The 23,735-nt window shown below is 46.5% G+C and overlaps 2 protein-coding genes across 2 annotated transcripts; both read left to right on the forward strand.

The window, feature by feature from the left end:
* Positions 1–517: 517 nt before the first annotated feature.
* On the forward strand, positions 518–14,818 carry LOC116988860 (vitronectin-like). Its single transcript, XM_033045849.1, is given in 8 exon segments — positions 518–902; positions 3,959–4,075; positions 4,881–5,273; positions 12,241–12,264; positions 12,267–12,379; positions 12,794–12,950; positions 13,392–13,563; positions 14,677–14,818. Coding segments are annotated over 7 exon segments (993 nt in total). The 5' UTR covers positions 518–841; the 3' UTR covers positions 13,520–13,563; positions 14,677–14,818.
* A 2,225-nt stretch (positions 14,819–17,043) lies between these two features.
* LOC116989145 (vitronectin-like) lies at positions 17,044–20,341 on the forward strand. The gene is made up of 3 exons (XM_033046372.1): positions 17,044–17,167; positions 19,181–19,429; positions 20,122–20,341. Exons 1-3 carry the CDS (start codon positions 17,044–17,046, stop codon positions 20,214–20,216), a joined length of 468 nt encoding a protein of 155 aa, XP_032902263.1. The 3' UTR covers positions 20,217–20,341.
* Positions 20,342–23,735: the final 3,394 nt, after the last annotated feature.

Here is a 23,735-nt window from a genome sequence, read left to right on the forward strand (position 1 = left end):
GTCCACGGCAGCGAGATGGACCGCCGAGTCACATATTTGGAGTCGAACCAGCTACTTAAAACCAAAAGTCAATTTTATATACATGGCAAAAAATCTGGTAAATTACTCGCTAATCAGTTGAAAGCGGTGTCAGCCAAGTCCGAAGTCACACACCATTTTTTCTCTCATGTATCCCTTTATTTTCTATTCACATGTCTTCCTAACGGATCTGTTGCAAGTAACAAATTAATTGAATTTCCGAACCACACCGCGATCTCACCTTCTATTCTCATCAGGGGACAGCTCCCACACTCACTAAGGAAGCGCCGCTCTGTGAGAGGGGCGGTGAGGGAGTGCCACACTGCGAGGGGAGTTGCTGAGTGAAATGACCAACATATTTTTTGCAACCGTGCATCCAAATCCCTCAGGATCTCTACTTATAATTCCATGACTCCACAACTGGCTCAAGTCGTGGCCAAACTAAATGTGCCAAATCATTGAAGGTTAAAGGTCTATGAAGCCGCTGTGTTTACTCAAGCAAAAAAACAAGGTTGGCCCAAACGTTCTCTGGCCTGTCCTGTGGAGTTTGAGCTTGAGACATTGACCCAGTACCCGAGGCAAACAGCTCACAAGGAGAAGGCAAGTAGGTCTACAAAGTGGGTCAATGAGAAGAAAACTTACTTTCCAAACCCTCAAAGAATTTTAGTGATCAAAAATCATCAAACATCAAAAACCGCTGGACTTCTGCCTTTTGCTGAACGTCACCGTGGATCAACAGAATAGTTCAAACAAATGTCCCAACAACGCAAACACAAGCAGGTTAAATACTGAAACCCATTCCAGAGTCCAGCAGAGCTCAGCCATGGACCTACTGATGGTCCTTCTCTCCTTCTCAGCCCTCGGTGCTATAGTGGCAGATGAAGGTAACTCAGTCTCTTCCTCCAGTTTGTAGCCTGGTCTCTGTCGTACTTATGTTCAGGTATCCAGTGGCAACTGCGACCTACTGCGATCAGATCGGGTCTCCAGTGAGGGTATTAGCTAGAGAAGAGGTTGGACAAACTCGTATTGTTTCCTCTGGAGCTCTGGATGTTTAGAGAGACCTGATAGAAGTTTATAAAATGATGAGTGATATAAATAAGGTCGACGTCCCAGGGTGGTAATGTCAAAGACTAGAGGACATAGCTTTATCGTGAAAGGGGTAAAGTTTAAAGGATATGTGCGGGGCAAGTTGTTTTGAACAGAGAGGGTGGGTGCCTGTAATGTTGGTGGTGTGTGACTTCGGACTTGGCCGACACCGCTTTCAACTGATTAGCGAGTAATTTACCAGATTATTTGCCATGTATATAAAATTGACTTTTGGTTTTAAGTAGCTGGTTCTCAGTTGGTGATACTAATAACAAATTATATCTCAATTGAAGTTCAACTCTATTCTTATTGAGCTCTAAACTAGGAGCTTTTGAATATTTTTTATCAATTTCTTTAATCTCATCAGTCAATATAAGGATTTCTTTTTGAGTCAGTTTTTTAAATCCCACGAAGTATGAAATAATTTGTCCACGAATATATGCCTTAAAAGCATCCCAGACTACACCATTGGATATTTCTTCAGTAGAGTTTGTTAAGAAGAAGAAAGCAGTCTGATCTTTAATAAAATTAACAACATTTAATTCTTGAAGCAAAGTAACATTAAATCGCCATTGTTTAGCACTAAACTTGGAATCCGGTAGTTTGATTGATAGTTTCAATGGTGCATGATCAGAAATAGCAATTGCATCATACTCACATGCAGTGACCGATGAAACTAGCCGAGAATCTATTATAAAGTAGTCAATCCTAGAATAACTATGATATACATGAGAAAAAAAAGAAAACTCTTTGTAATTTGGATATAAGAATCTCCAGACCTCTAACATTCCAGAGACAAGTTAAAAAGACTTGATAAAACTAGCTGATTTATTTGGAAGCACATGATCAGATGTAGATCTGTCAATCGAGGTGTTCAAACAACAGTTGAAATCTCGAACCATTATTAAAAGGTGTTCTTTTAAATTAGGAAAGGATGCAATTAACTATTTAAAAAACTCAGGGTGATCAATATTTGGTGCATAAACATTCACCATAGCAACTTTTTGGTTATAAAGAACACCAGTAATCACCAAAAATCTCCAATATGGATCAGAAATTGTTTCATAATGAACAAACGGAATTGAGGAGTCAATAAAAACAGAGACTCCTTTCACCTTAGCCTGTGCATTTGAATGAAACTGCTGTCCTCTCCAAAACTTGAAAAATCGTTGATTGTCATCTTGCCTTACATGAGTTTCCTGAACAAAAATAATCTGAGCATTTAGTCTACGAAGAACTTTAAAAAAAAATTCCTCTTAATGGGATGGTTCAAGCCATTCACATTCCATGAAAGGAAGTTAATAACTTTATCCATATTATTTGTAAAAATCATGTGGGATGTAAAGGGTTAATTTCTTAAAGCATAATAGTTCATGATACTGGAAGAAGAAAAATCTAGGGCGGAGCCAGAAGTGACATGTCAGACATTTTTGTAGTTCAGGTTCTGCACAAATAAAAAACTAAAAAGCTAAAAACAAAAGACCCCTCCCCCCCCCCCCCCACCCACCCATGCAAAGCCCGAAACTGACCAATAGACAGTCAGTACGCTACCTAATCCCTTCCCTACCCCCATCTCTCCTAACAACAGCACCCAGCGTAAAAAGAAAGCATGTTTGCCACTCAATAGCCAAACGGGGTCAAATTTTTTGGTTTTTAAAAAAACATGTTGGCAGTGGAACGCAAGAGCAAGAGTTACTTCATATTATTTATCCAAGGTGAAAATATGAAAAACAAGAACTGCGTTCACTTAATTTGTCTAAAGACGGGGGGAAAAATAAATTCCTTCAATTTTAAAAATAGAAAAACTAACAATTATAATCTTAAAAATTAATATATATATAAGAAAAACTACTATCAATTGCAAACAGCTATCAATTGCTCCCGGTCGGAACTTCACCCTCGTAAGCCTCCAGAAAGCTGGAAGCGTCTTGAGGATTGTTAAAAAATTGAATGTTACCATTAAAGAGTCGTATACGCAGTCTAGCTGGATAAAGTAAGGTTGGGCAAAACTTTTTCTTAAACAAATCAGACATTACATTATGGAAAGACTTTCTTATTTTCAAAAGATCGTAACTATAATCAGGAACAAACCGAAACTTGCATCCTTCATATTCAACCACGCCCAACTTTTTTGCTGCCTGGAAAATATTCTCCTTCATTTTCAAAAAGTGAAACCGAACAATCAAATGTCTCGGTTTATTACCAGATTTCTTCCCAATCCTGTGTGCGTTATCCAAAAATGGAAGATTTTCATAGTGCTCAATGTTGGAAGTCTCCTTTAACATTTTAGAAACATATTTTATAGCATTATCTCCTTCTTGACATTCCGGCAAACCACAATTTTCCTGGCCCAGGGTTCGCAAGTTATCAATTTGTTCCTTCTGTTCACGAGATTCATCTTGTAACACAATCAGCTTGTCTTGAACTTCCTTCAATTTGCTCGAAACTCCTTTCACCATTTCTTCAAAACTGCAAAATCTTGTTTTCATTTCATTTTTCAGTTCATCGTTCATTTTCGATATTGCTTCTAAGATACTAGAGTCAGAAGCTGTGGCTGTGGCTTTCCCACGTTCCTTCCTTGTGGAGCCTCCTTTCCCTCTTGTCTCCGTCCTTTACACGATTAAAGCGTATAAAAGTTTTATCAACACTTCATGAAATGTTAGACAGTGCCTTGAAGTCAAGTAATAACAAGTAACATTGAAAGAGTGGTAAGTAAAAGTTAAAAGTTAAGGGAGCAAACAAATTTGCAACCTTACAGCATGCTGCCACTAGGAGAGTCGGAGGGGAGGTCTGACACTGTCCATCCCAACTACGTGGACGTGGGTTGGTGAGTGATCTGTGTTGTGTTTTGCAGAGTCCTGTGTCGGACGGTGTGATCTGGGCTTCCAGAGGATGAATAAATGCCAGTGTCACGCCCTCTGTTCCTTCTACAGCAGCTGCTGCAGGGACTACTACACCGCCTGCGTGAAAAGTAAACTGCTTCCAAGCACACACCACACACACACTTCGCACACATTGTCACACACGCACAAAAGGATACATGCACTCATACAGAGATATACACAAACACTCCACACACATTGTCACGCACACTGACACACATATATAGACATAAGAATATACACATATGCACAGATACGCCCACTCACACAAACACAAGGACACACACATACTGCACACACATCATTTTGCACACTGGGTAGGCTCTGGTTCATGAGTGGGCTCCCAATGTTCGATGGGCTCCCAATGTTGGGTGGGCTCTAATCACATACTGTAGATACAAACACACACTGCACACACATCACCATGCCCACTGACACACACACACAGTCTCCCACACATATCATCAGACGCACACTAACCTACACATAGACACCTCTTTACAAAGATTCACACATCATCACATACACAAACGTATACATGGTCACATATGGTCACACTGACACATACACATACTGTACATTTTGCCTTAGCCAATGGGAATACAGATATCTATCAAAGCCCCAGCAATCTCCTCCCTTGTCTTCCTCAATAATCTGGGATAGATTCCATTTAGCCCTGGGGACTTATCCACCTTTCAAGAGAGCCAACATCTCTCGCTCCTCAATATCGACAGGCCCTAGAATATTGGCATACCTCTCTTATTACACCATCATCCATGTTCTTCCTCTTGTCAATACCAATGCATGCGTGGTGGGACAGTGCAAATGGAGCTTCACTCTGTGTGGAATGACAGGCTTGAATTAGTTAACAACAATATTTGTTCTGGTCTGCAGATGCCCCCCTCTTTCCCGTGGATGACATTGATGATTATGACACACGTGATATCTACATCACGGCTAACGACACGGATGAAATGTATCCAGATATGTATCCCAGCCTGGAACCAGATCTGGAACTGTATTTGTACCTTGACCCCAGCATGGAACCCAGCCACAAACCAGAGCCCACCCACCATTGGGAACCCACTCATGAACCAGAGCCCACCCATGGACCAGAACCCAACCCTGGACCAGAACCCACCCACCATTGGGATCCCACCCATGAACCAGAGTCGAGCCCAGAACCGGTGCCCACCCACAACCCTGTGCCTGGCGACGTGTGTTTCAGTGGAAAGCCCTTCAATGCATTCACCGACCTCAAGAATGGATCGATCTTTGCTTTCCAGGGTAAGTTGTGAGCCCGGAGCAGGGCAAGACCATTCAGCTCCTGGACCGGTTCCCACCATTCACGAAACAGTGCAGCAGAGGAACAGGCCCTTCAGCCCACAATGTCTGTGCTGAACATGAAGCCAGGATAAATCTCCTCTGCCTGCACGTGATCCATATCCCTCCATCCCCTATATATATACATGCCTCACCAAAAGCCCCTTAAACCCCACAGTCATTTCTGCCTCCATCACCAGCTCAGGTAGTGTGTTCCAGGCACCCAGTGGCAGACCTACATTTTTGGAGCCCTGAAGCTTGAACTGTTATGGGGGCCCCTTTGCAACCAGCAATGAGATCTGGGTAACCACTGTTATCTTCTTCAATGGGGTTGTTCCACGACAGGCTGGCTAGGCCCCCGGCGGGGTCAGGAGGCAACGCCCACTGAAGCTCCTGCATTTTCAATAAAATGAAAGTGATTCTCAAGTTTTCTGCTGGTAGTTTAAATAACAGAAGCTTAGAATTTTTCTAACATATAAGCAGTAAAATAACCCCCAAAAGATATATATTTCACGAATAGACAATAGGTACAGGAGTATGCCATTCGGCCCTTCAAGCCAGCACCGCCATTCACTGTGATCATGGCTGATCATCCACAATCAGTACCTGCCTTCTCCCCATATCCCTTGACTCTGCTATCTTTAAGAGCTCTATCTATCTCTCTCTTGAAAGCCTCCACTGCCTTCTGAGACAGAGAATTCCACAGATTTACAATTCTCTGTGTGAAAAAGTATTTCCTCATCTCCGTTCTAAATGGCCTACCCCTTATTCTTAAACTGTGGTCTCTGGTTCTGGATTCTCCCAGCCCTTAATCATTTTATATGTTTCAATAAATGGCCTCATACAGCTAAAAAAAACTTTACAAACAAACATTACCTGAAATGTCTCTTTGCCTAGCACTGAGATGAGAAAAAACGTTTTCACCCAGAATTGTGAATTTGTGGAATTCTCTGCCACAGAAGGCAGTGGTCTTGTCTCCTTCAGCAGCACCTCGGTCTCCCTTCCTGAGCTCCGACATCCGCTTCTCCTCACCTCACCTACGCTCACTTCCCCCTCGATTAAACCCCTCGCCTCACTAAACCCCTCACCTCGACGATACCTCACTGCCAAACCTCCCCTCACATCTAAACCTCGCCTCGACTAAACTGTACCTCACTAATCCTCGCCCCTCAAATAAACCTCACATCTTAACCCCACCTCAACTTAACTAAACCTCCCACCTCACGACAAAACTCCACCTCACACCTAATCCGTGCCTCGACTAATCGCCGCCTCTTCTACTTCTTCTTCTTGTAGGATTCCGGCAGTGTAGACGCTGCTAAGCATATTACTGCCCTCCACAGGTCAAAGTTTGAACTAAATTCTTACATACAGTCCTGTAACTTGCAGGAATTGAAGAACAGCCCTGGATATCAGTTGATGTTTCTCACTGTGTCCAAACAAAGATAAAACAGAAAAAGCCCCAACTCCAAGTCCTGTCAGTCTAACAAACAATACTTTTCTTTCTACCCTGTACTTTTTACATTCTAGGAAAACATGCTTAACTGTCTCATTACTCCCACATTCACACAAGCCAGAAACATGTTTCCCTACAATGCACAAATAGTAATTTAACCCACAGTGTCCCATAATCGCCACCTCTCTCCCGCTCCCGCTCCCGCTATTTATAGCCGCCCCCCGGCCGTTGGCGACACCTCACGTGAGCGGAACCAAAGATCACGAGGCTCCGCTCTATGATCTTTGAGCAGAACGGCTCCAACCGGGGGGCGGGGCCGAGCGCGGCGCAGGCGCATTGCTCGAGAGAGAGAGAGAGCCGGTGGGTGGGGAGGGGCGCGCGGGCGCTGACGTTGACGTCGAGCGCGAGCTCTGCCCCCCCGCCCGCGGCGGCCGCAGCCCCTCCCCATGGACGCGGGAGAGAGACGGCAATTAGTCGAGGCAGGGATTATGTGGGAGGTTTAGTCAAGGCGAGGTTTAGTGAGTTGAGGTTTAGGTGTGAGGTGAAGTTTAGATCACTCGAGGCGAGAGGTTTAGTCGAGGTGAAAAATCAGATTCATTTCTGGGAAAACAAAAAAAATCGGAAGAATATCTGGACTAAAGTCGCTTCTGGGGCCCCTCCGGGATTAGGGGCCCTGAAGTTTAAACTTCATTAGTTTCATAGTAGATCTGCCCCTGCAGGCACCGACCACTCTGCGTTAAAAAAAAACGTACCCTGCGCATCATTAAACTTTGTCCCTCTCACCTTGAAGCCAAGCTCTCTTGTCTGACATTTCCACCCTGGGGAAAAGGTCCAGGCTGTCATGTGTTTGTCCCCACCACCTCCCTCATCCGAACATCTCTGCAACAGAAACAGAGTGCCCCTGGTCCTCGCATACGGCACATAATCTTCTGACATTTTCGCCACCTCCAACAGGATCCCACCACTAGCCACATTTCCCCATCACCCCTTTCCGCTTTCCGCAGAGACCGTGCGCTCAGCAACTCCCTGGTTAACTCATCCCTTCCCACCCCCTCCCCAGGTACATTCCCCTGCAACCGCAGGAGATGTTCGCCTGACATCGGCGGTGGGGAAGTTGCTGGAGTCAATTATTAACAAAGCAATAACGGCACATTTGGATAGCAGTAAAAAGATTGATCCAAGTCAGCATGGATATATGAAGGGGAAATCCTGCTTGACTAATCTTCTGGATTTTTTTGAGGATGTGACAAGTAAACGATGAAGGAGAGCCAGTGGATGTAGTGTATCTAGACTTTCAGAAAGCCTTTGATAAGATCCCACACAGGAGATTAATGGGCAAAATTAGAGCACATGATATTGGGGGTAGGGTATTGAAATGGATAGAGAATTGGTTGGCAGACAGGAAACAAAGCGTAAGAATAAACGGGTCCCTGTCAGAATGGCAGGCAGTGGCGAGTGGAGTGCCGCAAGGCTCGGTGCTGGGGGCGCAACTATTTACAATATATATTAATGATTTAGATGATGGAATTTAAAGTAACATGAGCAAATTTGCAGATGACACAAAGCTGGGTGGCAGTGTGAACTGCGAAGCGGATGCTAGGAGGTTGCAGGGTGACTAGGACAGATTGAGTGAATGGGCAGATGCAGTATAATATAGATCAATGTGATGTTATCCACTTTGGCGGCAAGAACAAGGAGGCAGATTATTATCTCAATGGTGTCAGATTAGGGAAAAGGGAAGTGCCACGAGACCTGAGTGTCCTTGTACACCAGTCACTGAAAGTAAACATGAAGGATCAGCAGGCAGTGAAGAAAGCTAATGGCATGTTGGCCTTCATAACGAGAGGATTTGAGTACAGAAGTAAAGAGGTCCTACTGCAGTTGTACCGGGCCCTGATGAGACCACATCTGGAGTATTGTGTGTAGTTTTGATCTCCTAATTTGAGGAAGGACATCCTTGCTATTGAGGCAGTGCAGCGTATGTTCACGAGGTTAACCCCTGGTATGGCGATACTGTCAAGTGAGGAAAGATTGGAAAGACTGGACTTGTATTCACTGGAATTTAGATGGATAAGAGGGGATCTTATAGAAACATATAAAATTATAAAAGGACTGGACAAGCTAGATGCAGGAAAAATGGTCCCAATGTTAGGGGAGTCCAGAACCAGGGGCCACAGTCTAAGAATAAAGGAGGCCATTTAAAACTGAGATGAGAAAAAACTTTTTCACCCAGAGAGTGTGAATTTATGGAATTCTCTGCCACAGAAGGCAGTAGAGGCCAATTCACTGGATAAATTTAAAAGAGAGTTAGATGGAGCTCTAGAGGCTAGCGGAATCAAGGGATATGGGGAGAAGGCAGGCACGGGTTACTGATTGTGGATGATCAGCCATGATCACAATGAATAGCGGTGCTGGTTCGAAGGGCCAAATGGCCTCCACCTGCACCTATTTTCTATGTTTCTATGTAACACCTGTCCCTATACCTCCTCTCTCGACTCTGTCCCGTCCTCTCAGGTGAGGCAGAGATTCACTTGTAACTCCTCCAACCTCACCTACTGTATCCGCTGTTCTAGGTGTGGACTGCTTTACATCGGCGAGACCAAGCCTGGACTGGGTGCTAATTTAGCTGAACACCTTTGTTCTGTCCACCTGGACCTATGCGATCTCCCAGTTGTTAATCACTTTAACTCCCACTCCCATTCCCACACTGACCTTTCTCTCCTGGGGCTCCGCCATTGTCAGAGTGAAGCCAAACGCAAATTGGATGAACAGCACCTCATATTTCATTTGGGCAGCTTACAACCCAGCAGTATGAACTTGATGTCTCTAACTTCAAGTAACCCTTGCTTTCCCTCTCTCTCCGTCCCTCCCCCACCCTAGTTCTCCTACTAGTTTCACCGTCCTCCTGATTAATTTTACCGTTTGTATGCCTTGTTGTCTCCTTCCCTCAGCCAACAATGAACCATTGTACATCTCCTTGAGCATCATCACCTGTGATCTGTCCTTTTCACACCTTTAATGCTCTTTGTACCCTTCCATATCTCTAGTTTCCCTCTCACCTGACTCTCAGTCTGAAGAAGGTTCTCGACTTGAAATGTCACCCATTCCTTCTCTCCTGAAATTCTGCCAGTCCCGCTGAGTTACTCCAGCAATTTGTATCTATCTTTGGTGGAAACCAGCATCTGCAGTTCCTTCCTACACATCTTCATGCTGTTACTGTAAATAACGCATCCCCAGTTTAAATAATCACAGATACAAAGTACTGGAAAGGTCAACAATGCCAATTAGCAGTTTGCAAACATTCAGAAGTGTCGGGCTGAACTACAGCCAAACCTTGAGGAGCAGTCCCCTTATAGCCACCACCTGTTCAGATTCTCCTATGAAAACAAACTTCCCACTGAGTTTTGAGGCTGCGATGGCCTTAAAAGTCAGATTATTTTGTAAATTTGTTGTAACCCCATATTTACGCCCCATCAACTCAAACAATAGTCGAGGCTCAGGAGCTGCTTAGCCCTGAGTGGCTCTTTGAGGAGTGGCTCGACAAAAGTTATCGGTGCTTAATAAAGCAAAATCTTACTGCTATCGCTGCTGTAAACAGCGCATTCCAGCATTTAATGAACGGTCTAATTAAGGAGTGTCCAAAAAGTAACTAAAGTAGCATTCTCCAGTTAAACAAGGACTGTCCGTGTCGATTTCCCCCGTCAAAGTTGCAGCTTCCAAAGGCTTTGTTCACAGGTCAGTTCAGAGACTCCAGTTTCACTGGCAATCCAAAAACCCTCTTTACCAGCTCACCTGGGCTAGGTAAATCAGTATGGCAAGGAGGCTTTCGATGTAAACAACCACAACATCATTCCAATTCTCAGCACCCCTGTTTCCAAGTGCACTTGGCAATCTACTGCTGCTCCAATGACTCTCAAGAGACACATGTCAAATTCCTCACAAATTGAAGACATCTTTTTTATAAACAAAGCCTCTGAAGTCCGGTGATGATCAGAGCTCCAAAGTCTCACTACATTTGTTCCCCTTCCACAAGGACTCCTTCCGAAATTTTGCTTCAAATACACCCAGCCATCAGAACAGATCCTGTGCTGTCTGATCCTGGGAGTGTGTGTAGGGCAGATGCAGAGGAAGCTTCACTCTGGGTACGAAGGAACTGCAGATGCTGGTTTAAACCGAAGATAGACACAAAATGCTGCAGTAACTCAGCCAGGACAGGCAGCATCGCTGGAGAGAAGGAGTAGGTGACGTTTCGGGTCAAGACCCTTCTTCAGACTGATGAAGACTTTGGAGTTTAGAAGAATGAGAGGCGATCTCATTGAAACATATAAGATCGTGAGGGGCCTTGATCGGGTGGATGCACCGAGGATGTTCCCAATGATCGGGGAAACTAGAACTAGGGGACATAGTTGCAGAATAAGGGGGGGCTCTTTTAAAACGGAGATGAGGAAGAACTTCTTCACCCAGAGGGTGGTTAATTTATGGAATTCACTGCCCCAGGGAGCAGTGGAAGCAGAAACTTTAAATATATTTAAGACTAAAATAGATGGTTTTTTAGCTGCCAAGGGGATAAGGGGCTACGGGGAGAGGGCAGGGATATGGACCTAGGTATGGTTAGTATAGTAAGACCTGAGTGATCTCCTGGACAAATGTCGATCGCCTGGATTGGGGTCGGAGAGGAATTTCCCGGATTTTTTTCCCGAATTGGACCTGGGTTTTTATCCGTTTTTTTGCCTCTCCCAGGAGATCACGAGGTTTTTTGGGGTGGAGAGGGGTGATAGCGGTATAAAGGGGAGGGTAGTGTCTTGTGTTCTGTGTCTTGTGTCTACTGTTTGTGGGTAAGTGTGTCTGTTTAGTGTTCAGCCATGAGCGAATGGCGGTGCGGGCTCGACGGACCTGGTGGTCTACTCTCGCACCTACTTTCTATGTTTCTATGTTTCTATGTTTCTATGAAGGGTCTCGACCAGAAACGTTACCCATTCCTTCTCTCCAGAGATACTGCCTGTCCACATGTCAAGCTTCACTGTGTGTCTGACCCTTTTAAAAACTTTTTTATTATACAAATACTTTTATTCAGAAAATAAAAATAAACATACAGAGTATTAACACGATCAAAGGCCTCCAAAGTCCCCATGGAGAGGGAACACGCGGGCACGGATGTAGGCCCGGAAAAGGAGCAGGCAGCCAACCCCGGTGCAGCCGTCGACTATCCGTTGCCTGGACTCACGAATGGCCATCTTGGCCAGGCCCAGGAGCAGACCGACAAGGAGACCCACACCCCCCTCCCCGACCCACCCGACCCACCCTCCTCTGTACCGGGTGCCCAAATATCAGGAGCGTGGGGCTAAAATGCAGCCAATACTTGAGGAGCAGCCCCTTCAGATAGTCGAACAGGGGCTGCAGCCTGACCCTGGCAGTGTGTGATGGGACGGTGCAGACGGAGCTTCACTCTGACCCATTCTCTTCCTCTCTCCCCAGGACAATATTTTTATGAACTGGATAAGAAGGTGTTGTTGCTGGATATCCCAAGCAGATTCTGGATGTGTGGGGCGTGCAGGGCCCCATCGATGCTGCCTTCACTCGAGTAAACTGCGAGGGAAAAACCTATCTATTCAAGGTCTGCTGAATGAGGGACTGATGGGGCCGGACCGGTTGTTGTTGTTTCTGTGTTTGAGCTGCAGTTGCTGCTTCATATTGCATTTATTGAGCTCCACAGTGATCTATGGAAGGAGTTGGGTAAAGTAGATAAACAAGGATAAGGCTGAGGGTCAACTATTGGTCACCCCACCCAGACTGAGGGATCTGTTGGGGCGGTGCATGTTGGGTCAGTGCGTGTTGGGGAGGTGCGTGTTGTGGTATGTGTTGAGACATTACGTGTTGGGGTGGTGTGTGTTGTGTGCGTGTGTGTGTGTTGTGGTGTGTGTTGCGGTGGTGTGTGTTGTGTGCGTGGCGTGTGTGTTGTGGTGGTGCGTGTTGTGGTGATGTGTGTGGGGACAGCAGTGCCTCTGTGGAACCTCTCGCTCCTCCCCAGGGCAAGATGTACTGGCGTTTCGATGACGGGATCTTGGAGTATGGTTTTCCCAGGCCAATCAAGGATAACTTTCCAGAAATTCCAACCGATCTCGATGCAGCCCTGGCCATTCCTGCATCCGGCATCCATGGGAAAGAGAGAGTTTATTTCTTCAAGGGTAAGATGGGGATTCTGCACGTCAAGTCTGTGACATATCTAACGGCAGGCGCAACTGCATTCAGCTCCAGTCAGCTTTAGCTGATGGAAAATTATGAGAGTTATACATTGGGCAGACATTTTACAAGGATGAACACGTTGGACTAAAGGTATAGCTTTAGGTTGAGAGGGCAAATTTAATGGAGCTGTGCGGGCATGTTTTTTTATGCAGAGGATGGTGGGTCCCTGGAACTTGCTGCCAGTGGTGGTGGTGGAGGCAGATACGATAGTGATGTTTAAGATGCTTGTAGATAGGCTAATCGATATGCAGGAAATGGAGGAACATGCATCATGTGCAGTCAGTGAAGATTAGTTTAAGTCGGCGTCATGTTCGGCATGGACATTGTGGGCCGAAGGACCTGTTCCTGCGCTGTACTATTCTGTATTCTATCTTCCTCTGCAGGCAATCAGTACTGGCTGTATGTCTTTGAACATCAGCCCACCCAGGAAGAATGTGCAAGCATACCCATCTCCATCCCCTTCCTAAGGTACACCGACCAGATGGCTGACAAATGGGAGGGAAACACTTGAACTTGAACTTGACTTCTCAAAGCGCCTTAGATTCATTCCGAAAGGTAAACCTCAATAACCGTTTGTTCTGTTCCTTGTGGATCTCTCCAGTGTTGCCTCGGGCATTCTCTCACCTCTCTCCCTATCCGTTATTCTTTACCTATTTTACTTTCAGCTTCAGTAAAACACAAAGTGCTGGAGTAACTCAGTGGGTCAGGCAGCATCTCTGGAGGACATGGATTGGCTACTTTTCAGGTCGGGACTCCATAGGTACTGTAATGCCTGGCTCATTGAGCTACTCCAGCACTTTGTGTTTTGCGCAAGATTCCAGGATTTCTATTTTACCATTTCACGGCAAAATCTCAAGTATCTCAATCTCAAGGTCTCAAATCAAAATCTGAAAGTATGCCAACTTTGAAGTTCTCCTCTGTTTTCTGATAGGACTTCTGTGAGACCCTCCCTCAATGCTTCTCTGCATGAGAGGAAATCGCTTTTAAAACATGGGGGGGGGCTCAATTTCTGGCACCCGACAGTGTGCATGACAACTAACAATTTTATCTCCTCTATTTACTGAGGAATGCATATCAATGTGTTGGTGACACATTGTATAATTGTGTTAATACGATGTTAACCACTGGTAGTTAACAAGCTCTAACAGTGGCAGTTAACAAACTGTCTTCGTCTCAGAGGAATCAAATGAAAAATGACTCCAATCGTTTTGCAGTACTCATTAAACTTGGGAGCTTTCTAAAAACGTAAAATTCCAAGGCGGTTTGCTGCAACATGTTTCACAAAACATGGGGGGGATTGGCCCCCACCTCTCAAAACATGGGTGGGGGAGGGGGGGGGGGGGGGGGGGGGGGGGGGGACAGGACCGCCCAGGATTTCTACCAAAATTATTCCTGCTGCTCTCCGGCCCTTCGACAGAAAGGAACTAACCCAAATCGTTGCCTATCCATTTGCTCCAGTGGTGTTGCCTGACCACTGTGTTCCTCCATCACTGTGTTCTGCGCTAGACTCCAGCGATGGTTCCTTGTGTCTATCTGTTGCTTTCCCTCTTTACAAAGGAGTGTTTATTTCCACAATCACCATTGTTGCATTGATTCACACATTGACGCCCATACTCTGCGTGTTGACCTAGGCAGTCTCACTGACGTTGTCCCTGCTCCCTCTTGCAGCTGGCGCCAATGGCCCGTTCTCCATCAGACGCCGCTGGGGTGGGATCCCCAGTGGAGTGGACGCAGTGATGATCGGCAAACTCCAGATGGTGCCGAAGCAAAAGCAGAAAGGGCGGGGGAGGGGCCGGGGGAGGGGCCGGGGGCGAGGCGAGCACCACTAGAATCGACGGCCCAAGGATCGGCACAGGAAGGACTCGTCCAGCGAGGAGGACGATTCCAACAACTTCAGGCCCCATCACAGTATCTACTTCTTTGTCAGAGGTGAGTAGTGCAGTCCCTACCCCACCATAGGGACACCTGCCGCCCCGTCTCTGGTCCCTCCTGTGATGCCACCTTCCAAGCCCCCATGTTGTGTGTTGGCAGCTAATCCGTAGCAGGGCGAGGCACAGCTGCATTTGGAACCAGATGTTGGCGTGCACAAGGTGGTCACTGGATCAAAGTTTACTGCATTTGGGGCTACCTGGTTAAAGTTCACCTTCACCTGGTCTCCTGGTTAAAGAGGAGACCAGGTCAAAGTAAATTGGATCTGGGGATCACTGGATGCAAGCTCACTGGATCTGGGTTACTGTTAGAGTTCACTGGGTCAAAGGCCACTGGACTGGTGTCGCCTGGAAATGGGGTCACCAGATCAGTGACAGCAGACCACCAGAGTCAAATCCTGTAAATAAGATCACAGGGTGGAGTAAACAGTCAGTGGGCCAACAGCCTCTGTGGAAGAAGAAATTGAAGGAACATTGCTAGACCTCTCCCGAGGTTCCTGGACCTCTGTGATGGGTGTTGGATCTCTCTGGAGGTTGCTGGGCATCTGTGGTGGTTGCTGGACCTCTCTGCTGGTGCCTGGACCTCTGTGGTGGAGAACCAGGGGCCAGAGTCACACAGTAGGGTCGGGGTCAAGATGTAATTTCCATCATGAGGCCCAAACAGAAAACAAAGCTCTTCACTCTCTAATTTTAGATAAATATTACCTCGTCGACCTTACCTCCAAGCGGGTGGACATTGCTGGGCCCCGATCCATCACCAAGTACTGGTTCAAGTGCGAGGTCGAGTGAAATTAAGCTGACTATGGACAGGACCATCACCGGCAGAGACGGGCTGCCCATCGCCATTCTCGGATCTTCCGTGCAGGCCCACACCACTGGGAACCAGGAATGAGGAAATAAAACCGGAATAACCTGTCTCTGTGGTATTGTCTTAAATCAGTCACCCTAACATGGCAACACAAGTAGATAGAGAAGTAAGGAGGGCATGTGGTAATGCTTGCCTTCATCAGCATTGAGTAGAAAAGTCAGAAGTCATGAAGAATCTCTAGGAGACTTTGGATAGGCCACATTTACAGTACTGTGTGCAGTTCTGGCTGCCCAAATACAGGAAGGATGTGGAGGCTTTGGAGAGGGTGCAGGAGAAGTTTACCAGAATGCTGTCTGCATTAGAGGGTATTAGCTATAATGAGAGTTTGGACAAATTTGGATTGTTTTCTCTGGAGCGTTGAAGGCTGAGCGGAGACCAGATAGAAGTTTACAAAACTATGAGAGGCATGGTTAGTCAGAACCTTTGACAGTGACACAGCTGCTGCTCTTCTCCGTGTTTCCTCCACCCTTCCCTTCTTGAGCCATAGAGTCATACATCTGGAAAACAGGCCCTTCGGCCCAACCCATCTATGAAGACCATGATGTCCCATCTATGGTCGTGCCAATTGCCCTTGTTGTGACGCATATCCCTCTGAACATTTCCTACCCTTTATCTGTTCAAGTGTCTTTGAAATGTTGTCATTGTACTTGCCTCAACGAATCAACTGGCCTAACTAGAATACACTAGAATGCTGGAATTTTGACCAAATCATAAAATGCTGGTCACTCAGCGGGTCAGGCAGCATCTATGGAGGGAATGGAGAAATGATGTTTTGAGTATGAACCCTTCTTTAGACTGATTGAAATAGGGGAGAGAAAGCTGGTAAAGTACAATAGATGGCTTTGGTTAGGTCGCATTTGGAGTATGGTCGGGGTCGGTGGGCCGAAGGGCCTGTTTCCGTGCAGTATCTCCAAACTAAACTAAATACTTAACTGTACAACTGCACAGTGCTTGCGCTTGTGAGTACAATATCTGCATGGATGGGGGAACGGCTGGCGAAAGGAAAATAAGAATGTGGAAAAATGGTGCGTTTTCATTTTGGCAGTCAGTAACTGCTGAAGTTCCTCAGGGATGAGTGCCCAGGCTTGAACCGCTTCCAGTTCATCATGATGGCTTGGATGACGGCAATGCTGGCAAGTTTTTAAGGACATAGAGATCGGTGAGTCAGCAGGTTGTGAGGGCAAAAGGATTCTGCAGAGGGATATGGATAGAGTCGGTGAAAGAGAAAGGAGTTGGCAGATGGATGGTGCAAGGTGGGAAAATGTGAGGGTCTCCACTACGGAAGGAGGAGGGGCACAGCAACAAAGAGATGACAGCGTGCAAATTGATCTGAAGGTCCTGGAGTATGAAACAGAGAAAATTGGTATGTCTGAAGAAGGGTCCTGACCCAAACCGTCGCCCACCCCTTTCCTCCACAGGTGCTGCCCGGCCCCCTGAGTTCTTCCAACATTGTGTACATAGGATTTCAGCATCTGCTGTTCCTTGTGTCTCCAGGTTGGCATGTAGGGACAGCAAGCAATCAGGAAGTTTAATGTAATGTTGACCTTCATTGCAAGGGGTTTGGAGAGATTTTGGTGCAACTTTACAGTGAGCTAAACACAAAGTGCTGGAGGAACTCAATGGGTCAGTCAGCATCTGTGGAGGGATGCAATGAGAGATATTTTGTGTCGGGACCCTTCTTTACGTTGACTGGTGAGACCATTTAAAAAAAAACAAAAGTAAGTTAAGCAGTGAAAACACTACCCAAATGCGACATCTATTTAAAAAAAGGAATATATGTCTTAAGAATCATGCCCGCTCTCCAGGGACACCCGGCTACGGACATAGGCCTGAACGAGGGGCAGGCAGTCAGCCTGAATGGAGCCCTCGGCTGCCCATTTACCATGACCCACGAGTGGCCAGCTTGGCCAGGCCCAGCAGCAAACCAACGCGTACAGTCTTGGTATCCACATGTGAGGAATTATGTACTTCCATTGGAGGGAGTGCTGAGAAGATTCCTGAGATTAGAGACTTGCCAGAGGAAACTGTAGAAGACGATGCAATTCTCACTTTTAAACAACGTTTGGACAGTTATATGGATAAGAAGGGTTGGCATGGAGAAGGTGGGCTGAAGGGCCTGTTTCTGTGCTGTGCAGCACTGTGAATGTGATGTGGAAGAGTTGAGCAGGTTGGGTCGATAGTCATTGAGTTTGAGGTGATGTTGAAACATCAAGAGGTGGAGGTGGAGAGAAAGCTTCTCCTGCGACGGCTTGAAGGAACTGAGGCAGCCGGGCATAGAAACATAGAAAATAGGTGCAGGAGTAGGCCATTCGGCCCTTCGAGCCTGCACCGCCATTCAATATGATCATGGCTGATCATCCAACTCAGTATCCTGTACCTGCCTTCTCTCCATACCCCCTGATCCCTTTAACCACAAGGGCCACATCTAACTCCCTCTTAAATATAGCTAATGAACCGGCCTCAACTACCTTCTGTGGCAGAGAATTCCAGAGATTCACCACTCTCTGTGTGAAATTTTTTTTCCTCATCTCGGTCCTAAAAGATTTCCCCCTTATCCTTAAACTGTGACCCCTTGTTCTGGAACTGTGACCCCTTGTTCTGGAGTCATTGACTGGATGCATCACGACCTGGTTCAGCAACTCCAATGCCCAAGAACGAAGGAGATTACAAAAAGGTGTGAACACTGGTACCGACCTCCCCACCATTAAAAATAATCAGAAGGCGCTGCCCTGAAAAAGCAGCCAACATCATCAAGGACCCACATCACCCTGGCCATGGTCTCATTTCAATCCTGGTATTACGAAAAAGGTATAGGAGTCAGAACACCGTGATCTCCAGGTTCAGGAACAGCTTCATCCCAACACCCATCAGGCTATTGAACATGACAAAAAACAACTCATCTTCAAACTATGAACCGTCTTTGTTGCACTAGGACTTTGTGCTTTTGGTTTGTTTTGCATTATATTGAGATAACGTAAAATTCCAAGGCGGTTTGCTGCAACATGTTTCACAAAACATGGGGAGGATTGGCCCCCACCTCTCAAAACATGGGTGGGGGGGGGGGGATAGGACCGCCCAGGATTTCTACCAAAATGATTCCTGCTGCTCTCCGGCCCTTCGACAGAAAGGAACTAACCCAAATCGTTGCCTATCCATTTGCTCCAGAGGTGTTGCCTGACCACTGTGTTCCTCCATCACTGTGTTCTGCGCTAGACTCCAGCAATGGTTCCTTGTGTCTATCTGTTGCTTTCCCTCTTTACAAAGGAGTGTTTATTTCCACAATCACCATTGTTGCATTGATTCACACATTGACGCCCATACTCTGCGTGTTGACCTAGGTCAGTCTCACTGACGTTGTCCCTGCTCCCTCTTGCAGCTGGCGCCAATGGCCCGTTCTCCATCAGACGCCGCTGGGGTGGGATCCCCAGTGGAGTGGACGCAGTGATGATCGGCAAACTCCAGATGGTGCCGAAGCAAAAGCAGAAGGGGCGGGGGAGGGGCCGGGGGCGAGGCGAGCACCACAAGAATCGACGGCCCAAGGATCGGCACAGGAAGGACTCGTCCAGCGAGGAGGACGATTCCAACAACTTCAGGCCCCATCATAGTATCTACTTCTTTGTCAGAGGTGAGTAGTGCAGTCCCTACCCCACCGTAGGGACACCTGCCGCCCCGTCTCTGGTCCCTCCTGTGATGCCACCTTCCAAGCCCCCATGTTGTGTGTTGGCAGCTAATCCGTAGCAGGGCGAGGCACAGCTGCATTTGGAACCAGATGTTGGCGTGCACAAGGTGGTCACTGGATCAAAGTTTACTGCATCTGGGGCTACCTGGTTAAAGTTCACCTTCACCTGGTCTCCTGGTTAAAGAGGAGACCAGGTCAAAGTTAATTGGATCTGGGGATCACTGGATCCAAGCTCACTGGATCTGGGTTACTGTTAGAGTTCACTGGGTCAAAGGCCACTGGACTGGTATCGCCTGGAAATGGGGTCACCAGATCAGTGACAGCAGACCACCAGAGTCAAATCCTGTAAATAAAATCACAGGGTGGAGTAAACAGTCAGTGGGCCAACAGCCTCTGTGGAAGAAGAAATTGAAGGAACATTGCTAGACCTCTCCCGAGGTTCCTGGACCTCTGTGATGGGTGTTGGATCTCTCTGGAGGTTGTTGGGCATCTGTGGTGGTTGCTGGACCTCTCTGCTGGTGCCTGGACCTCTGTGGTGAGAACCAGGGGCCAGAGTCACACAGTAGGGTCGGGGTCAAGATGTAATTTCCATCATGAGGCCCAAACAGAAAACAAAGCTCTTCACTCTCTAATTTTAGATAAATATTACCTCGTCGACCTTACCTCCAAGCGGGTGGACATTGCTGGGCCCCGATCCATCACCAAGTACTGGTTCAAGTGCGAGGTCGAGTGAAATTAAGCTGACTATGGACAGGACCATCACCGGCAGAGACGGGCTGCCCATCGCCATTCTCGGATCTTCCGTGCAGGCCCACACCACTGGGAACCAGGAATGAGGAAATAAAACCGGAATAACCTGTCTCTGTGGTATTGTCTTAAATCAGTCACCCTAACATGGCAACACAAGTAGATAGAGAAGTAAGGAGGGCATGTGGTAATGCTTGCCTTCATCAGCATTGAGTAGAAAAGTCAGAAGTCATGAAGAATCTCTAGGAGACTTTGGATAGGCCACATTTACAGTACTGTGTGCAGTTCTGGCTGCCCAAATACAGGAAGGATGTGGAGGCTTTGGAGAGGGTGCAGGAGAAGTTTACCAGAATGCTGTCTGCATTAGAGGGTATTAGCTATAATGAGAGTTTGGACAAACTTGGATTGTTTTCTCTGGAGCGTTGAAGGCTGAGCGGAGACCAGATAGAAGTTTACAAAACTATGAGAGGCATGGTTAGTCAGAACCTTTGACAGTGACACAGCTGCTGCTCTTCTCCGTGTTTCCTCCACCCTTCCCTTCTTGAGCCATAGAGTCATACATCTGGAAAACAGGCCCTTCGGCCCAACCCATCTATGAAGACCATGATGTCCCATCTATGGTCGTGCCAATTGCCCTTGTTGTGACGCATATCCCTCTGAACATTTCCTACCCTTTATCTGTTCAAGTGTCTTTGAAATGTTGTCATTGTACTTGCCTCAACGAATCATCTGGCCTAACTAGAATACACTAGAATGCTGGAATTTTGACCAAATCATAAAATGCTGGTCACTCAGCGGGTCAGGCAGCATCTATGGAGGGAATGGAGAAATGATGTTTTGAGTATGAACCCTTCTTTAGACTGATTGAAATAGGGGAGAGAAAGCTGGTAAAGTACAATGGTGCCTAAAGTACAATGAGGCTTTGGTTAGGTCGCATTTGGAGTATGGTCGGGGTCGGTGGGCCGAAGGGCCTGTTTCCGTGCAGTATCTCCAAACTAAACTAAATAGTTAACTGTACAACTGCACAGTGCTTGCGCTTGTGAGTACAATATCTGCATGGATGGGGGAACGGCTGGCGAAAGGAAAATAAGAATGTGGAAAAATGGTGCGTTTTCATTTTGGCAGTCAGTAACTGCTGAAGTTCCTCAGGGATGAGTGCCCAGGCTTGAACCACTTCCAGTTCATCATGATGGCTTGGATGACGGCAATGCTGGCAAGTTTTTAAGGACATAGAGATCGGTGAGTCAGCAGGTTGTGAGGGCAAAAGGATTCTGCAGAGGGATATGGATAGAGTCGGTGAAAGTGAAAGGAGTTGGCAGATGGATGGTGCAAGGTGGGAAAATGTGAGGGTCTCCACTACGGAAGGAGGAGGGGCACAGCAACAAAGAGATGACAGCGTGCAAATTGATCTGAAGGTCCTGGAGTATGAAACAGAGAAAATTGGTATGTCTGAAGAAGGGTCCCTGACCCAAACCGTCGCCCACCCCTTTCCTCCACAGGTGCTGCCCGGCCCCCTGAGTTCTTCCAACATTGTGTACATAGGATTTCAGCATCTGCTGTTCCTTGTGTCTCCAGGTTGGCATGTAGGGACAGCAAGCAATCAGGAAGTTTAATGTAATGTTGACCTTCATTGCAAGGGGTTTGGAGAGATTTTGGTGCAACTTTACAGTGAGCTAAACACAAAGTGCTGGAGGAACTCAATGGGTCAGTCAGCATCTGTGGAGGGATGCAATGAGAGATATTTTGTGTCGGGACCCTTCTTTACATTGACTGGTGAGACCATTTAAAAAAAAACAAAAGTAAGTTAAGCAGTGAAAACACTACCCAAATGCGACATCTATTAAAAAAAAGGAATATATGTCTTAAGAATCAAAACAAGATGTTGACACTTTCATCTAAGAAGTAGTCTATCCCCTGCGATGCCCAGCGGCCCCAGAAAATGGTAAAGGATCCCGTGGAAAGCAGTGCCCGCTCTCCAGGGACACCCGGCTACGGACATAGGCCTGAACGAGGGGCAGGCAGTCAGCCTGAATGGAGCCCTCGGCTGCCCATTTACCATGACCCACGAGTGGCCAGCTTGGCCAGGCCCAGCAGCAAACCAACGCGTACAGTCTTGGTATCCACATGTGAGGAATTATGTACTTCCATTGGAGGGTGTGCAGAGAAGATTCCTGAGATTAGAGACTGGCCAGAGGAAACTGTAGAAGACGATGCAATTCTCACTTTTAAACAACGTTTGGACAGTTATATGGATAAGAAGGGTTGGCATGGAGAAGGTGGGCTGAAGGGCCTGTTTCTGTGCTGTGCAGCACTGTGAATGTGATGTGGAAGAGTTGAGCAGGTTGGGTCGATAGTCATTGAGTTTGAGGTGATGTTGAAACATCAAGAGGTGGAGGTGGAGAGAAAGCTTCTCCAGCGACAGCTTGAAGGAACTGAGGCAGCCGGGCATAGAAACATAGAAAATAGGTGCAGGAGTAGGCCATTCGGCCCTTCGAGCCTGCACCGCCATTCAATATGATCATGGCTGATCATCCAACTCAGTATCCTGTACCTGCCTTCTCTCCATACCCCCTGATCCCTTTAGCCACAAGGGCCACATCTAACTCCCTCTTAAATATAGCTAATGAACCGGCCTCAACTACCTTCTGTGGCAGAGAATTCCAGAGATTCACCACTCTCTGTGTGAATTTTTTTTTCCTCATCTCGGTCCTAAAAGATTTCCCCCTTATCCTTAAACTGTGACCCCTTGTTCTGGAACTGTGACCCCTTGTTCTGGAGTCATTGACTGGATGCATCGCGACCTGGTTCAGCAACTCCAATGCCCAAGAACGAAGGAGATTACAAAAAGGTGTGAACACTGCCCGGTGTATCACTGGTACCGACCTCCCCACTATTAAAAAATAATCAGAAGGCACTGCCCTGAAAAAGCAGCCAACATCATCACGGACCCACATCACCCTGGCCATGGTCTCATTTCAATCCTGGTATTACGAAAAAGGTATAGGAGTCAGAACACCGTGATCTCCAGGTTCAGGAACAGCTTCATCCCAACACCCATCAGGCTATTGAACACGACAAAAAACTACTCATCTTCAAACTATGAACCGTCTTTGTTGCACTAGGACTTTGTGCTTTTGGTTTGTTTTGCATTATATTGAGTCTTTTTATTCATTGAACCTTTTTTTGCTTGTTTATTATATTATCTATTGAGTACTGTGTTTACAAATCTGGTGTGAATTTCATTCTTCAAGGAGCATTTCAGTACATATTTCAGTATTTTGGTATATATCTTAATTAAAAATTCTTGACCACTCATACCCAAGGGATGAGTTCACGATCTTCCTTATTCAGCCCTTATATATAACACTATATATGCTGCACTTTGCTTATTTTTTCTTTTGCACTACCTGATATACTCGTGTATGGCATAATCGGCCTGGATACAATGCAAAACAAAGTTATTCACTACACACATGAGACTGATGAACCAACCAACTCCGGCAAC

Source organism: Amblyraja radiata, chromosome 28 (genome assembly GCF_010909765.2).
Source record: "Amblyraja radiata isolate CabotCenter1 chromosome 28, sAmbRad1.1.pri, whole genome shotgun sequence".
Classification (NCBI taxonomy): Eukaryota; Metazoa; Chordata; class Chondrichthyes; order Rajiformes; family Rajidae; genus Amblyraja; species Amblyraja radiata.

Bases quoted from the DNA above. Each gene is read 5' to 3' on its own strand.
- LOC116989145 (XM_033046372.1), top strand. From the start codon at position 17,044: ATGGATGGTGCAAGGTGGGAAAATGTGAGGGTCTCCACTACGGAAGGA. The intron at 17,168-19,180 runs GTATGTCTGAAG...TCCCTCTTGCAG, and splicing joins GTATGAAACAGAGAAAATTG to CTGGCGCCAATGGCCCGTTC. The intron at 19,430-20,121 runs GTGAGTAGTGCA...CTCTAATTTTAG, and splicing joins TATCTACTTCTTTGTCAGAG to ATAAATATTACCTCGTCGAC.